General features: G+C 37.7%; 1 protein-coding gene across 1 annotated transcript in view; it reads right to left on the bottom strand.

Moving 5' to 3' along the window:
• The window catches only part of LOC122821018, a 37,077-nt gene extending 25,970 nt beyond the window's left edge, over nt 1–11,107 (bottom strand). The window contains exons 1-3 of the mRNA XM_044098820.1: nt 11,058–11,107; nt 3,055–3,110; nt 2,580–2,942 (exon numbers count right to left, since the gene is read on the bottom strand). Of these exons, the coding sequence (XP_043954755.1) occupies nt 2,580–2,942; nt 3,055–3,110; nt 11,058–11,080 (442 nt within the window). The 5' untranslated portion in view covers nt 11,081–11,107. The remainder of the gene's footprint in view (nt 1–2,579; nt 2,943–3,054; nt 3,111–11,057) is intronic.
• Nucleotides 11,108–11,323: the final 216 nt, after the last annotated feature.

Here is an 11,323-nt window from a genome sequence, read left to right as displayed (position 1 = left end):
ATTTCTAAATCTGTGTTTTCACATCAGAACTGAATAAAGACAGAAAGGAGGAGAAATACTAACTTTCACTGCTGAGCAGCTTTTATTCAGAGCTTAGAGCGCCACCATGTGGACAAAACCACACATTGTAGCTGATCTCTGCTGAGGTTTCATCATTTTACTTCCTGGTTGGATCTTTACAGATTTGACTGATTTTGGTGAATATTATTATTATTATTCAGAGTTTTATAGATTAAAACTCTGTTATTCAGAACATCTGGGTCCAGATGTTCTGGTTCCATCAGAGTTCCTGATCAAAGCTCCAGTTTAACCAGCTGATCTGAACCAGTTGATCTGGAGCTAAATGTTGATCATCTGATGGTTTAATGAGACGCTGCAGATAAAATAAATATAATAAAATAATAAAATTTATTTTATTAAACATGGAATTAGAGTCCTGACAACATCTTTCTATAAAACTGATTTATTTACATTTTTACAGCAGAAACAGAAAATAAATCAGATAAAATGATCACAGTAACAAAACCTCTCAGCTGTTCAGCTTTAATAACTGGATGGTTCTGATCCACAGAACCTTCTGGATCTGAAAACTGAGAAAACGACTCACTGGCAGCTTTTCAGTGAGATTCATGTTGATTCATTTGAAATGTCTGAATCAAAGCACTGAGAAAAATACATCAATAAATTTGATTCAACAAAACTTTTTAAAGTTTATCCAAAACAACAGATGGAAAAATTCTGTTCCTTTTTTCACAAAGATTCATTCATTCACTAAATTAAAATATTCTACATATTGTAAAACGGGGTCCACGGATGGATTGTAAAGGTGCAGGACAGTAACCACTCCAGGAGGGAATAATGTTAATCCTTCTTTAATGAAGATAACCGAACAGGAGTACAGCTGTGCGGTTTATGTGCTCTAACTCCGATGCAGACGAACTTTACGTGTCCACACCAGAGTAAGCGAGCATCCAACAACAACAAAAAACCGTCCCACCCCAAACACCTTCCCCTGGAACACACACCCACTGCATGCAGAGTTCCGTTAACAAGATAAATGCACAGTAACGCACCTAAACTCAGATCGACCTAGCAACCATGGGAAATAGTGCTGGCATAAGCCGAAACATACAAGTACTACAATATGAAAACATTTATAAAAATCAGTTGTTTAAAAAAATAACAGTTATAAACGTTTCACCAGCTGGTTTTCACTTAAATTATAAACTTGTGTAAAAATGTCCATTAATCTGGACTGAACTGGACAAAGTCATTAGAACTGAACCAAATGACTCCTGGAACAAAATCCTCTGGACCGATGAGACCAAAGTCCAGAAGTTTGATCTCAATAAACAGAGAAAACATGGAGGCGCCATGTTGGAGCAGCTCAGCTACGTCAGCTCTGATTGGTTCTTGTTCTGGTTTCCCTCTGGTTCCTTCCACTACAAGGATTTTTGCTCTTACACTTTTTACTTTCAGACAGTTGTAGTGATACGTAACCATGGCAACAATGTATTGTTTTACTACTTAAAAGTGGTAAAATGACCTTTACTTGTATAGTTCTGTTCAAAGATAATCCAACAGAAATTTAAATTAAATATTTGTTGCTTTTTATCAGCAGCTTCCTGAAATGTTTTGGGTTTTCTGGGTTCTGATTCTGATCAGATCAGCCTGGTTTCTGGTTTCATTTAGTTCAGTCATTTTCTACTTTATGTTCATTCATTACTTGTGTTTAGTAGTTCATTATCAGTTAGGTTAATTAATTTTCTGCTCTCTCTACAGAGGAGAAGCAAAAGCTGATGAGGTGGATTAGCAGAGCCTGATGATGTCATCCATGTTTCAGTGAACTATTTTCTCTGCTGTCTGATATTTGACCTGTCTGCTTGTCATGCAGCCACGATTTGGTCAAACAGCAACAGTCTTCAGTCAGAGGCTTCTTCAGATTCAGTCCGACACAGACTGCTACTGCAGCTCCTTCCTGCCCACAGGATCATGATCCATAGCAACACTTTGAACGGAGAGTCAGGAAACGTTTGACCATCAGAGCTGCTGCTGTTGCTGTCAGTCCCAGAAAAACATGGAGGCCGATCCTTCCTCGACCTTCTGGTTCTGGACCCAAGGTCGTTCTCTGGGTTGGAGAAACATCAGCAGCAGCTGGAAAGAGAGAAAAATGATTTGAATATTACAGAAACCTTTAGAAGAATAAAGTCAAATGGGAAACAATTAAACATGAAACCATATAATCAATACAGAAACATTTGGTTCTGTTTTAACCTGGATAAACCGGGTCGGTTCTGTTCACAAAGAAACATGAAGACTTTTCATTTTTCTACGACTCTCTGGATGAAACCAATTAGGACTTTTACCTCATTCTGAGTTTCTAAAACTAAATCAGAGGAAAAAATAATCTAAGAAAATTAAAACCAAGAGAAACAGGAAGAAATAATTTCACAGAAAAACACAAAAGTTTAAATATTTATTTCTTTATATCAGAAAAACTTTGCTGCATTTTTTCAGTTTCATTTCACTTTTACAGCATTTAGACTTTATAAAGTTCAGATGTTGAAACATGAACTCACCAGTAACGTTGAGTCGACATCTTCCAGAGTTGGATCCATCTTCAGTTTTCACGTCACACAGATACAGACCAGAGTCTTCAGTCCTCAGTCTGGACACATGGAGTCTGATTCGTCCTTCTCTGAGGACGTCTTTGTCACTCTGGACTCGTCCTGAAAACTGTTCATCCTGAGATTCTGGAATCTCAACACCTTCATAGACGTGATACAGAACCAATCCTCTAGGGGGATCTAGAAATTCACAGAGGATAAACATGGAGGACAGAGAGGAGTCGGGTCTGGTGGTGAAGGTCCACTCCAGAGTGATGCTGTGGTTCTCCTCTGCCTGATAGCTGCTCTGTGTCACATTCACTACAAATGTTGCTGCTGAGGAGACAGAGAGGGAAAGAGAGGAGCAGACACACTGAGAACTGGAACATGGGAGTCTTTCAGCTCCATCTAGAGAGCTTTCTGTCACAAAGACAAGATGGAGACTGACCACAGAGACATGAGCTGAGGATGAGGAGCAGCAGGATGCTGGAGATCATCTTCATCCTGAGAGAGGAAGAGGAGGAGAGGCAGCAGAACATCAGGAACATCATCACTAACAATACAAGGAACAACTGGACTTATGGTGAAAAAAACCCCATCAGTGAGTTTTACTATTTTTTTACTGTTAAATAATGAAGAGCGTATTAAGTCAATGACAATATACAAGTATAGCATTGCTGGTCAGTTTCACTATAAGATACATTTTATATAGATTCATCACACAGACTTGTTTTCTGTAAACCTTCATGTAACGTTGATTATAATTTACAGTCAATTAGAAAATTGCAGAAAATCACTTGATGCTAAACAGAGATATCAGATTTCTGAGAAATCTATTAATTTCAAAATAGTTTCACTCTGGAGACTCAGGAGCCTTGGTATAAGAATTAATTACAAATTTTCCTTTGATCTGAAACAAAAACTTCTCCTCAGTCCAGGTAAAATGCTTGTAATTAGGATTCATCTGAGTGAATCCAACACTTGTGAAGGAGTGAACTGAGTCTGCTCTGAATCAGCCTCTGGTTTCTCCTTCCTCCTTTTGAAACTCCTTGAAAATTGTCAGTGGGCTTTTTGACAAGGCTGCTGTTATCCCTGTTGCAACGTAATTTAGCACAGCTTTTCCTTCCACTCAACTTTTGATAAAACTCTAAACAACCAGCTTCTCACACAATAACTTTTCTTTCTTCCTTGCATGGGGACAATTGTTCAATATAAGTAAACATCTCATTATGGAGAGTCAACATGTTTTCTGTTCAATCAGGAGTCTTCTAAATAGTTTCAGACTGAGAAACCATTTAGAGATAATTCACTGATTGGTGTTACAAAATTTTTTTTAAAATTGTGCTCTCATTTATTTCTAAAATGTCATAAATAGAAAATATGAACAAAGTTGTTGCTGAGAAAACATTCATTTAGTTATTATTTAAGTTAAGTTAGAACAAGTTAACTTAGTTAAGTTATAATTAGAGATATACTGACCTGGGAATCATACAGATTTAGGATTTAATTATTGTGTTTTACATTTATTCACAAGAAACATGTACTTAAGTAAAATGTTTTATCCTACTACGTAAATTAGACAATTACGGAGCCCTCCGGGGACATGGGGAAAAAATTTTCTTTTGTGTTCCCTGGCAAAACTGTACTGATCAGTTATGTGGCATAATTAAATACTGTAAGTGTTTCTCACGGTGGCCGCCGTATTTTCTGCTTTAATATAAGGTTATGTGAGGTTTTTCCATGAATGTTAATATCTTATTGTGAAATATTTGAAGTTTTATATCTTTTTCTTTAGGATACAAAGACAACAAAAACCTATGATATAAACAAAAACTTTCCGTAAATAGCAAAGAAATAAAAATACATCCAAACTATTTGGATTATATCTGAGTTATTATCATGGGTAATAAGTTATCTGACAGTTTTAATTGCGTCTCTGTTGTTCTTATTGTCTGAATGGTTTAAAGCACTGCTTTCAGTGCCGTTCCATCTCAGCCTTTACAGACATAAACCTGCAGTGAATAAATCGATTTTTAATCAATTTTTTGCACTAAACAGTTAATAATAATAAACATATTTTATTATTATAAAACTAATGGTGGTAGAGGGCCACACTGGGTTAACTTGGGGAAACCTATCTGTTCATGTATCAATCAACTGCAAACCATTTTAAATATTGTGAAGAGAACATTAAAAACGTTTGTTAGGATTGTGTAGGAAAAATGTTGATATCTTTTATAGTATTTTGTAGTCAATATTATTTCACCATTTAATTAATGTGGGTTGCCAGTTTGGATTGTCAGAATTGAATAAACATTTGAAATGAATGGAAAATAGGAAATTCTTTGCAGATTTGAGAAGCAGTCTTATAGTTGAAGTTTTGCATTCTCTGCATCCAACATTGCCGAGTTCTTTCTACGTTGTGGCATTTACTGACAATTTTGTGCAGGAAATTGTTTGGACAACACAAAGAGGCTTCTGCGCATTTCTTAATTCAGATATCTAAAATTGTAATTTTGACTAGTCATAATTAAGTTCGATAGCCTATATCTTAAATTGTTATTATGGATGTGTCCCGTCAAATGACAGATCCAGTGTCGTAATTTGAGATATCTTGAAAGGAATTTTGACTCGTCAAAATGTAATTGAATAATTATTGTAACTTGAATTATTATTTTTACTAGTCAGAATGTAAATACAGATGTCTTAAATTACCATTCTGGATATCGGTAATCAGAATGTAGTTTTGTCTACTCAAAATGCATTTTTAGATATCTATAGAATGTAATTACGGATAGTCAGACGAAACCAAATCTATGTTAAAACGGTTTGCCATAGCGAAAGCGAGCAAAAAGAGTTGGGATCGGAATGCTGTGGGTTGTGCAAACTTTCCTGCTATACACAAACTTTGATTTGATTCGTGGTGGGGCTGGACTGACACTTGCGGCTTTCTCTGTTTGATAGCTGGAAAGCGTTTGTAGGTTAAAGTTAAAGTGACGGAGGTGTAATTTGGAGTTAATTGTAGGCATTGATGTCAGTAATGCGTTACCTCAGACCACTTTTTCAGTAACGAGCAGTGATGGCATAGTTACTTTGAAAAAGTAACTTTAATCGGACTACTGATTACTCCTTGAAAAAGTAACTTAGTTATATTACTGACTACTTGATTTGGAAAGTTACTAAGTTACATTAAAAGTAGCTTTTTAGTTACTTTCAGCAGCTGCTAACAACAACGCTCCACCTCCTGTAAAAATCACATTGACATTTTGTTATTTAATCGTATTTCCTCGACGTGTCTTGTCGAGTGACCGACGTCTCAATGCGACAGAAATGTAAACAATGGAGGGAGATTTTGTTGGTGGAAAAACTGGAACTATTTTGAGTTTCTGTCGCCAAGTCCGATTATTATAAGCGGCTTTGGACTTCATCTTTTAAAAGTCGCTTGCAAATTTAATGAGTGGCGGGTTGCGCCTTTTTGGGCTCGTTTTTGAACGTGAAGTTGCTCATTTGGGCTTGGAAATAAGCAGAGACTCAATAAATCCAAGAATTTGTCCGTCATTAACGTAGTTTTACTCAGTCTCTCCCTGTCCATCATTTCCCGGATGATCCGTCTCGCTGTGTCTTTGTTAATGTCAAGTTAATATATTACCTCTGAATGACGTCGAGCTTCGCGTTGCGCTCCAGAAAACTGCAAACATCGAGACCAATATGAACAGCGCAATAAACGTGAAAACAGCCACGAATAAACGTGTCCGTAGTTGGCAATAATTATAATGGCAACTTAACGCCACTATAATTATTAATATTAAGATAAGTGTCACAAATCTGTGCAGCCATCTGAGCTGTGGAGCTGCAGGAGGAGCTCTGTGCGCTGTGACACCAAACGCAGGGCCGTAACACAGAATCTGGAGGCTGGGGGGAAAGAGGGGGGGGCTTTAAAATCCTTCTTAGAGTTCTCCAGACAACAGTGGACCACACAAATTACTCACGTTTTTTATTTTTTGTACAATCTCCTCTTCAGTTCAACCTTATCAGTGGAGACACATTGTTGATGTTACCATTATAAAATAGCTTACAATTAAGAATTGGCAAAGCTCAATGTGATTTTCACAATAGGTGGAGCGTTGTTGTTAGCAGCTGCTGAAAGTAACTAAAAAAGTTACTTTTAGTCACTTTCCGAATCAAGTAGTCAGTAATGTAACTAAGTTACTTTTTCAAGGAGTAATCAGTAGTCCGATTAAAGTTATTTTTCAAAGTAACTATGCCATCACTGATAGTAGGTTACTTTAAACAAGGAAGTGCGATGGATGAATGTGAAGAATTAGATGAGTCGGATGATTGTAGTATGAATAATGGTTATTGTAAGTGTGAAAAAGGCTGCCTGGCAGTCTGCCATGTTGAGCCCTTTAAGGGGCGGAGCTTAGAGCACCGGTGAGCAGCATGCAGAGGAAGAAGGGGAGAGAAAAGAAAAAAAAGGAGCTGCAGAGTTTTTACCGTTCGCAGTTTGTGTATTTAATCTTGCTGTTTGCAGTTTGTTGTCACCTTCTCTCGATGTGTGTGCGTGAAATGTGAGTAAGTAATGTCGGGAGGGTTGGTGACATTGTTTTTTCAATAGACTATTTCAGTTTACCCTTAATTGATAGCATGCTTCGTACACGTGTGCGCTTAAGAGCTACAAAATGTGGTTTTCTTTCTTGTGCAGTGTATTTATCTAGAAACGAAATGTTTGTAATTATTAATATTGCAGTTGTTTAGCATGGGTAATACTTGCTCAGTCATTTGTTGGGAGTTATTCGGACACTGATGTTGTATTATTGTCTGTCTTTCTAGAAAAACGGCAAGTACAAGTTGAACTTTGTGGAGGGCGACTGCGTTTTTTTGAGTTCTGACCGGACTCACCACAGTAATCTGAACTTTCCACCAGCAATTAAAATCCCTAAGTTTTAGTAAGAAAATTGCATAAACAGAAGACTGGGAAATGGTGAACCAAGAAAATAAGAAAAGGAAAGGATTGGAATCTGATGAAGAAAAAAAGAGAGGAAAATAAAAGAAATGAAATTAAACTTATTCTTAGATTCCAGAACCCATGTGCTTTGAATCCTTTAAAAATAAGTGAGACAATATACAAAATAGCAGGTGAGGTGAAAACAGTCAAAAATATTAAGAGATGGTAATCTATTGGTGTTATGCAGAGATAGAGATCAGGTGCAAGGACTGATGAGATGCAAGACATTATTGGGAAAAACAATCAATCCACAAAAATGGCAGGACAAAGAAAAAGTAATGGGAGTAATATCTGGATTATCAACTGATCTGACAGAGGAAGAGAGTAAAGATAATGTAAAAGGAGCTCTGGTGATTAAAGTGAAACGATTGTTTGTTACAAGAGAAGGAGTTAAAAGTCCTGGTAAGTCAGTTATGTTGGACTTGGAAGAGGATACCTGAAAATGTGATGATTGGGTATGTTAGTTATACAGCAAGGATATACATTCCTCCACCATCAAGATGCTATAAATGTCAAAGGTTTGGACATATTGCTGCTGCTTGCAGAGAAAAGACCAGATGTGCCAAGTGTGGAGTGGAGCATGAGAATGGAAAATGTTCTGAAGGAACTAAGTTAAAGTGTTGTAATTGTGGTGGGGAACATAATGCTGCATTTAAAGGACGTGAAGCTCATAAAACAGCGGTGTAGGTACAAAATGTGCACAAGAAAAAAGTTACCTATGCAAATGCAGTTAAAAAGGTAAGTAACTTAAATGTTAATGCTAAAAGTATTTCTGTGCCCCAAACTCCATATGAAACAGCAGAGCAAATGTAGAGTCAGAGAACATCAGGAAATACAATGATGGTGGAGAAAATTTAAAGATGCTTTTATATATATAAGCATCATTAAATTATATATATGTATATAATTTACAATTTCGACCACATCAATCAGGATGTGCTCTGGTTACCAAAGTGATGAAGAGTGAAATGTGATGCCATCTGTCCTTCAGCAGCTTCAGGAAACTTCAGGTTCTGTTGAACGGAGATATAGAGGAAAACTTTGACCATCAGAGCTGCTGCTGTCAGTCCCAGAGAAACATGGAGGCCGAACTTTCCTCGACCCTCTGCTTCTGGATCCAAGAGAGACGTCAGCAGCAGCTGGACAGACAGAACAATGAATGAGATTTATGGAAATATTAAATGTTTCACTGAGAATGAGAAAATGTTCTTGATTTGCTGTCAGATAAACTGTTTGGGTTTAGTTTGTTTTAATATGTTTAATATGTTCTGCAGGGTTTTTTGAATAAAAAAACCCTGCAGAACAATAAAGTTTAACGACATTATTAAAAACAAACATTAAACCATATAAACATCACAGACATTTGGTTCTGGATGAACCAGGTTGGTTCTGCCCACAAACCCACAGAAACTTTCCATCTTTCTCCAACTCTCTGGATGAAACCAGAAACTCAGTTTTTACCTGAATCTGAAGAAACTCAGACTGAGGTATAAGCAACATCAGAAACAACATCAGCAGCTTTAATATAATTATTGAATGATTCAGCAGCATTTACAGATAAGGTGAAGAACATTTCAATCTGGATAGACTCACACAGAGAAAGAGAAGCAGTTAGAGGATTTAATGATCCGGAATTTTTCTTTGGCGCTCGAACCCGGCGGAAGACTTGTGAGCTGAGGATCACCAGGCAGGTGATCGGTCCAGGTTTAGCTCAGGGTAGTCTTCCCCCCGGTCCGAATACTGGTGGTGGAACGGAGCCTTGAACGAAGGAGCAGAGAGGGAGCTATGAAGATGTCCCTGGGATGATGGTGGAGATGGGGAGGAGGTGGGTCAAGTGCGGCTGACGAGCGAGAAGATCCGGGGAGGCTTGTCCTTTGAAGGGATCCGTGAACGACGATTGGCTGAAGCGGTGCAGCGCACCTGTCCCGATTGGCTGCAGCGGGGGCGTGGTGAGTGTCTGATGTGGGACGGCTGTGTTTTGTCTCCCAGCTTGAATTTTCGCCTAGGCTTCATTTCTGGTGGTTTTCTCTGAACTTCATCTCGGCTTCTTTGAGCTCAGAAACATCTGGCTTTGAAATATCAGAACAAATAAACATCAGCAATGTGATGAAGAACATCAGGACAGATGTTTGATCGGCTGGTTCATAACATTTCAGCTCCGTTTCAACAGAAAGTTGTATGTTGTATGTGAAACAATAAATTAGAGCTCTAATTTACCATTTCCATAAAAAATTATAAATGGTTTGTAGTTGTATGGCTCTTTATCAAGTCCAGTTGACTAAAAATTGCTTCACACTGCATTCAGTCTCTCACACACACACACACACCCACACACACACATTCACACACATTGATAGTGACCAATACTAGATAACAGCCACAGCTGCCCTGGAGCAATCTGGCAGAGACAAGGTTTAGAGCAAGGGTTTCAAACTCCAGTCCTCGAGGGCCGCAGTCCTGCAACCTTTAGATGTGCCTCTGCTGCACCACCTGAATAGAATAATTAGGTCATTAAGGCTTTGGAGAACTGATCTACAGAAGGAGGAGGTAATGAACCCATTTCATTCCAGTGTTTTGTACCTGTGGCACATCTAAAAACTGCAGGACAGCGACCCTTGAGGACTGGAGTTTGAGACCCCTGGTTTAGAGTCTTGTCCAAGGATATTCTGAAAGAGGCAGATTGAACCAGCAACATACTAACTTCAGAACAAAATCCTACCACTGTTGTCACCTTTGGTCCCTCCAAAACAATATTTTAAACACATAAAGTGAAACGGAATAAATTAATCTGAGTAACAGAATAACAGATCATTGTTTCTGGTTTTAGTCCAGAAATGGTTTGGAAATTATTTAAAACATGAATCTGAAGCAAATCAATAAACGACTCAAAGTTATTATTATTATTACAATCTAATATGTCAAACAGAACAAGTTCAAACAAATCTGTTCTTTGTCAAAAAGTTTTCTCCTTTTCTTCCTAAACCAAATAATTTATATTATAATCAGAGCCATTACTACGGTGGCCCTGAGGGGCAAACCAGTTCAACACATTCAAAAACAGAACATTAACAAAATGGAAAGGGTATGTCAGAAATCTGAGAAATCTGATTGGACAATAGGCATGAATACGTTTACACTGAGTCCTACTGACATCGCCGCCATCTTGAAAGCGGCTGTGCAGAAAACGTGCTGGGTGGACGAGTTTCAACAGTTTTAAAGTACAAAATGGACCAACTGCCTTTACCTTTCACAGATATAATAAGTAGAAATAGATTGTGTTGAACTTTCCTGCATTAAGCCTTTTATTGTTTAATATAAAAATTTTAACAAGTTCTAGTTTGTCAACAACACTAAAGATTATTAAGTCTTAAATATTTTAACAGAGTTCATCTTAAAAGAGTCAGAATAAAAACTGACCAACAATAAACTAGAAGAGACAGACTGACCTGTAACCTGCTGGATGAAACATGTGGAGTGTGAAGATATTTCCTGTTGTGCTCTTGGGTTTTAACTGGGGGAGTTTCTGGCCGGCATGCGTGTCTCCACCCCCATTCAGACTGAATTCCTGTACTTGTTTCTTCTTGTCTCTCTGGTTAATAAAACAGCCTCGTCTTTCACACACAATGTTCCAGCATTTCATATTAAATCCAATTCCTTGGACTATTTTTTATCTTTATTGATGTTTTTCCACAATTCATTATTTTAACACAAT

Source organism: Gambusia affinis, linkage group LG18 (assembly GCF_019740435.1).
Source record: "Gambusia affinis linkage group LG18, SWU_Gaff_1.0, whole genome shotgun sequence".
Classification (NCBI taxonomy): domain Eukaryota; kingdom Metazoa; phylum Chordata; class Actinopteri; order Cyprinodontiformes; family Poeciliidae; genus Gambusia; species Gambusia affinis.
Note: the sequence above shows the minus strand (reverse complement) of the source record. Positions and strands in the feature narration are given on the sequence as shown.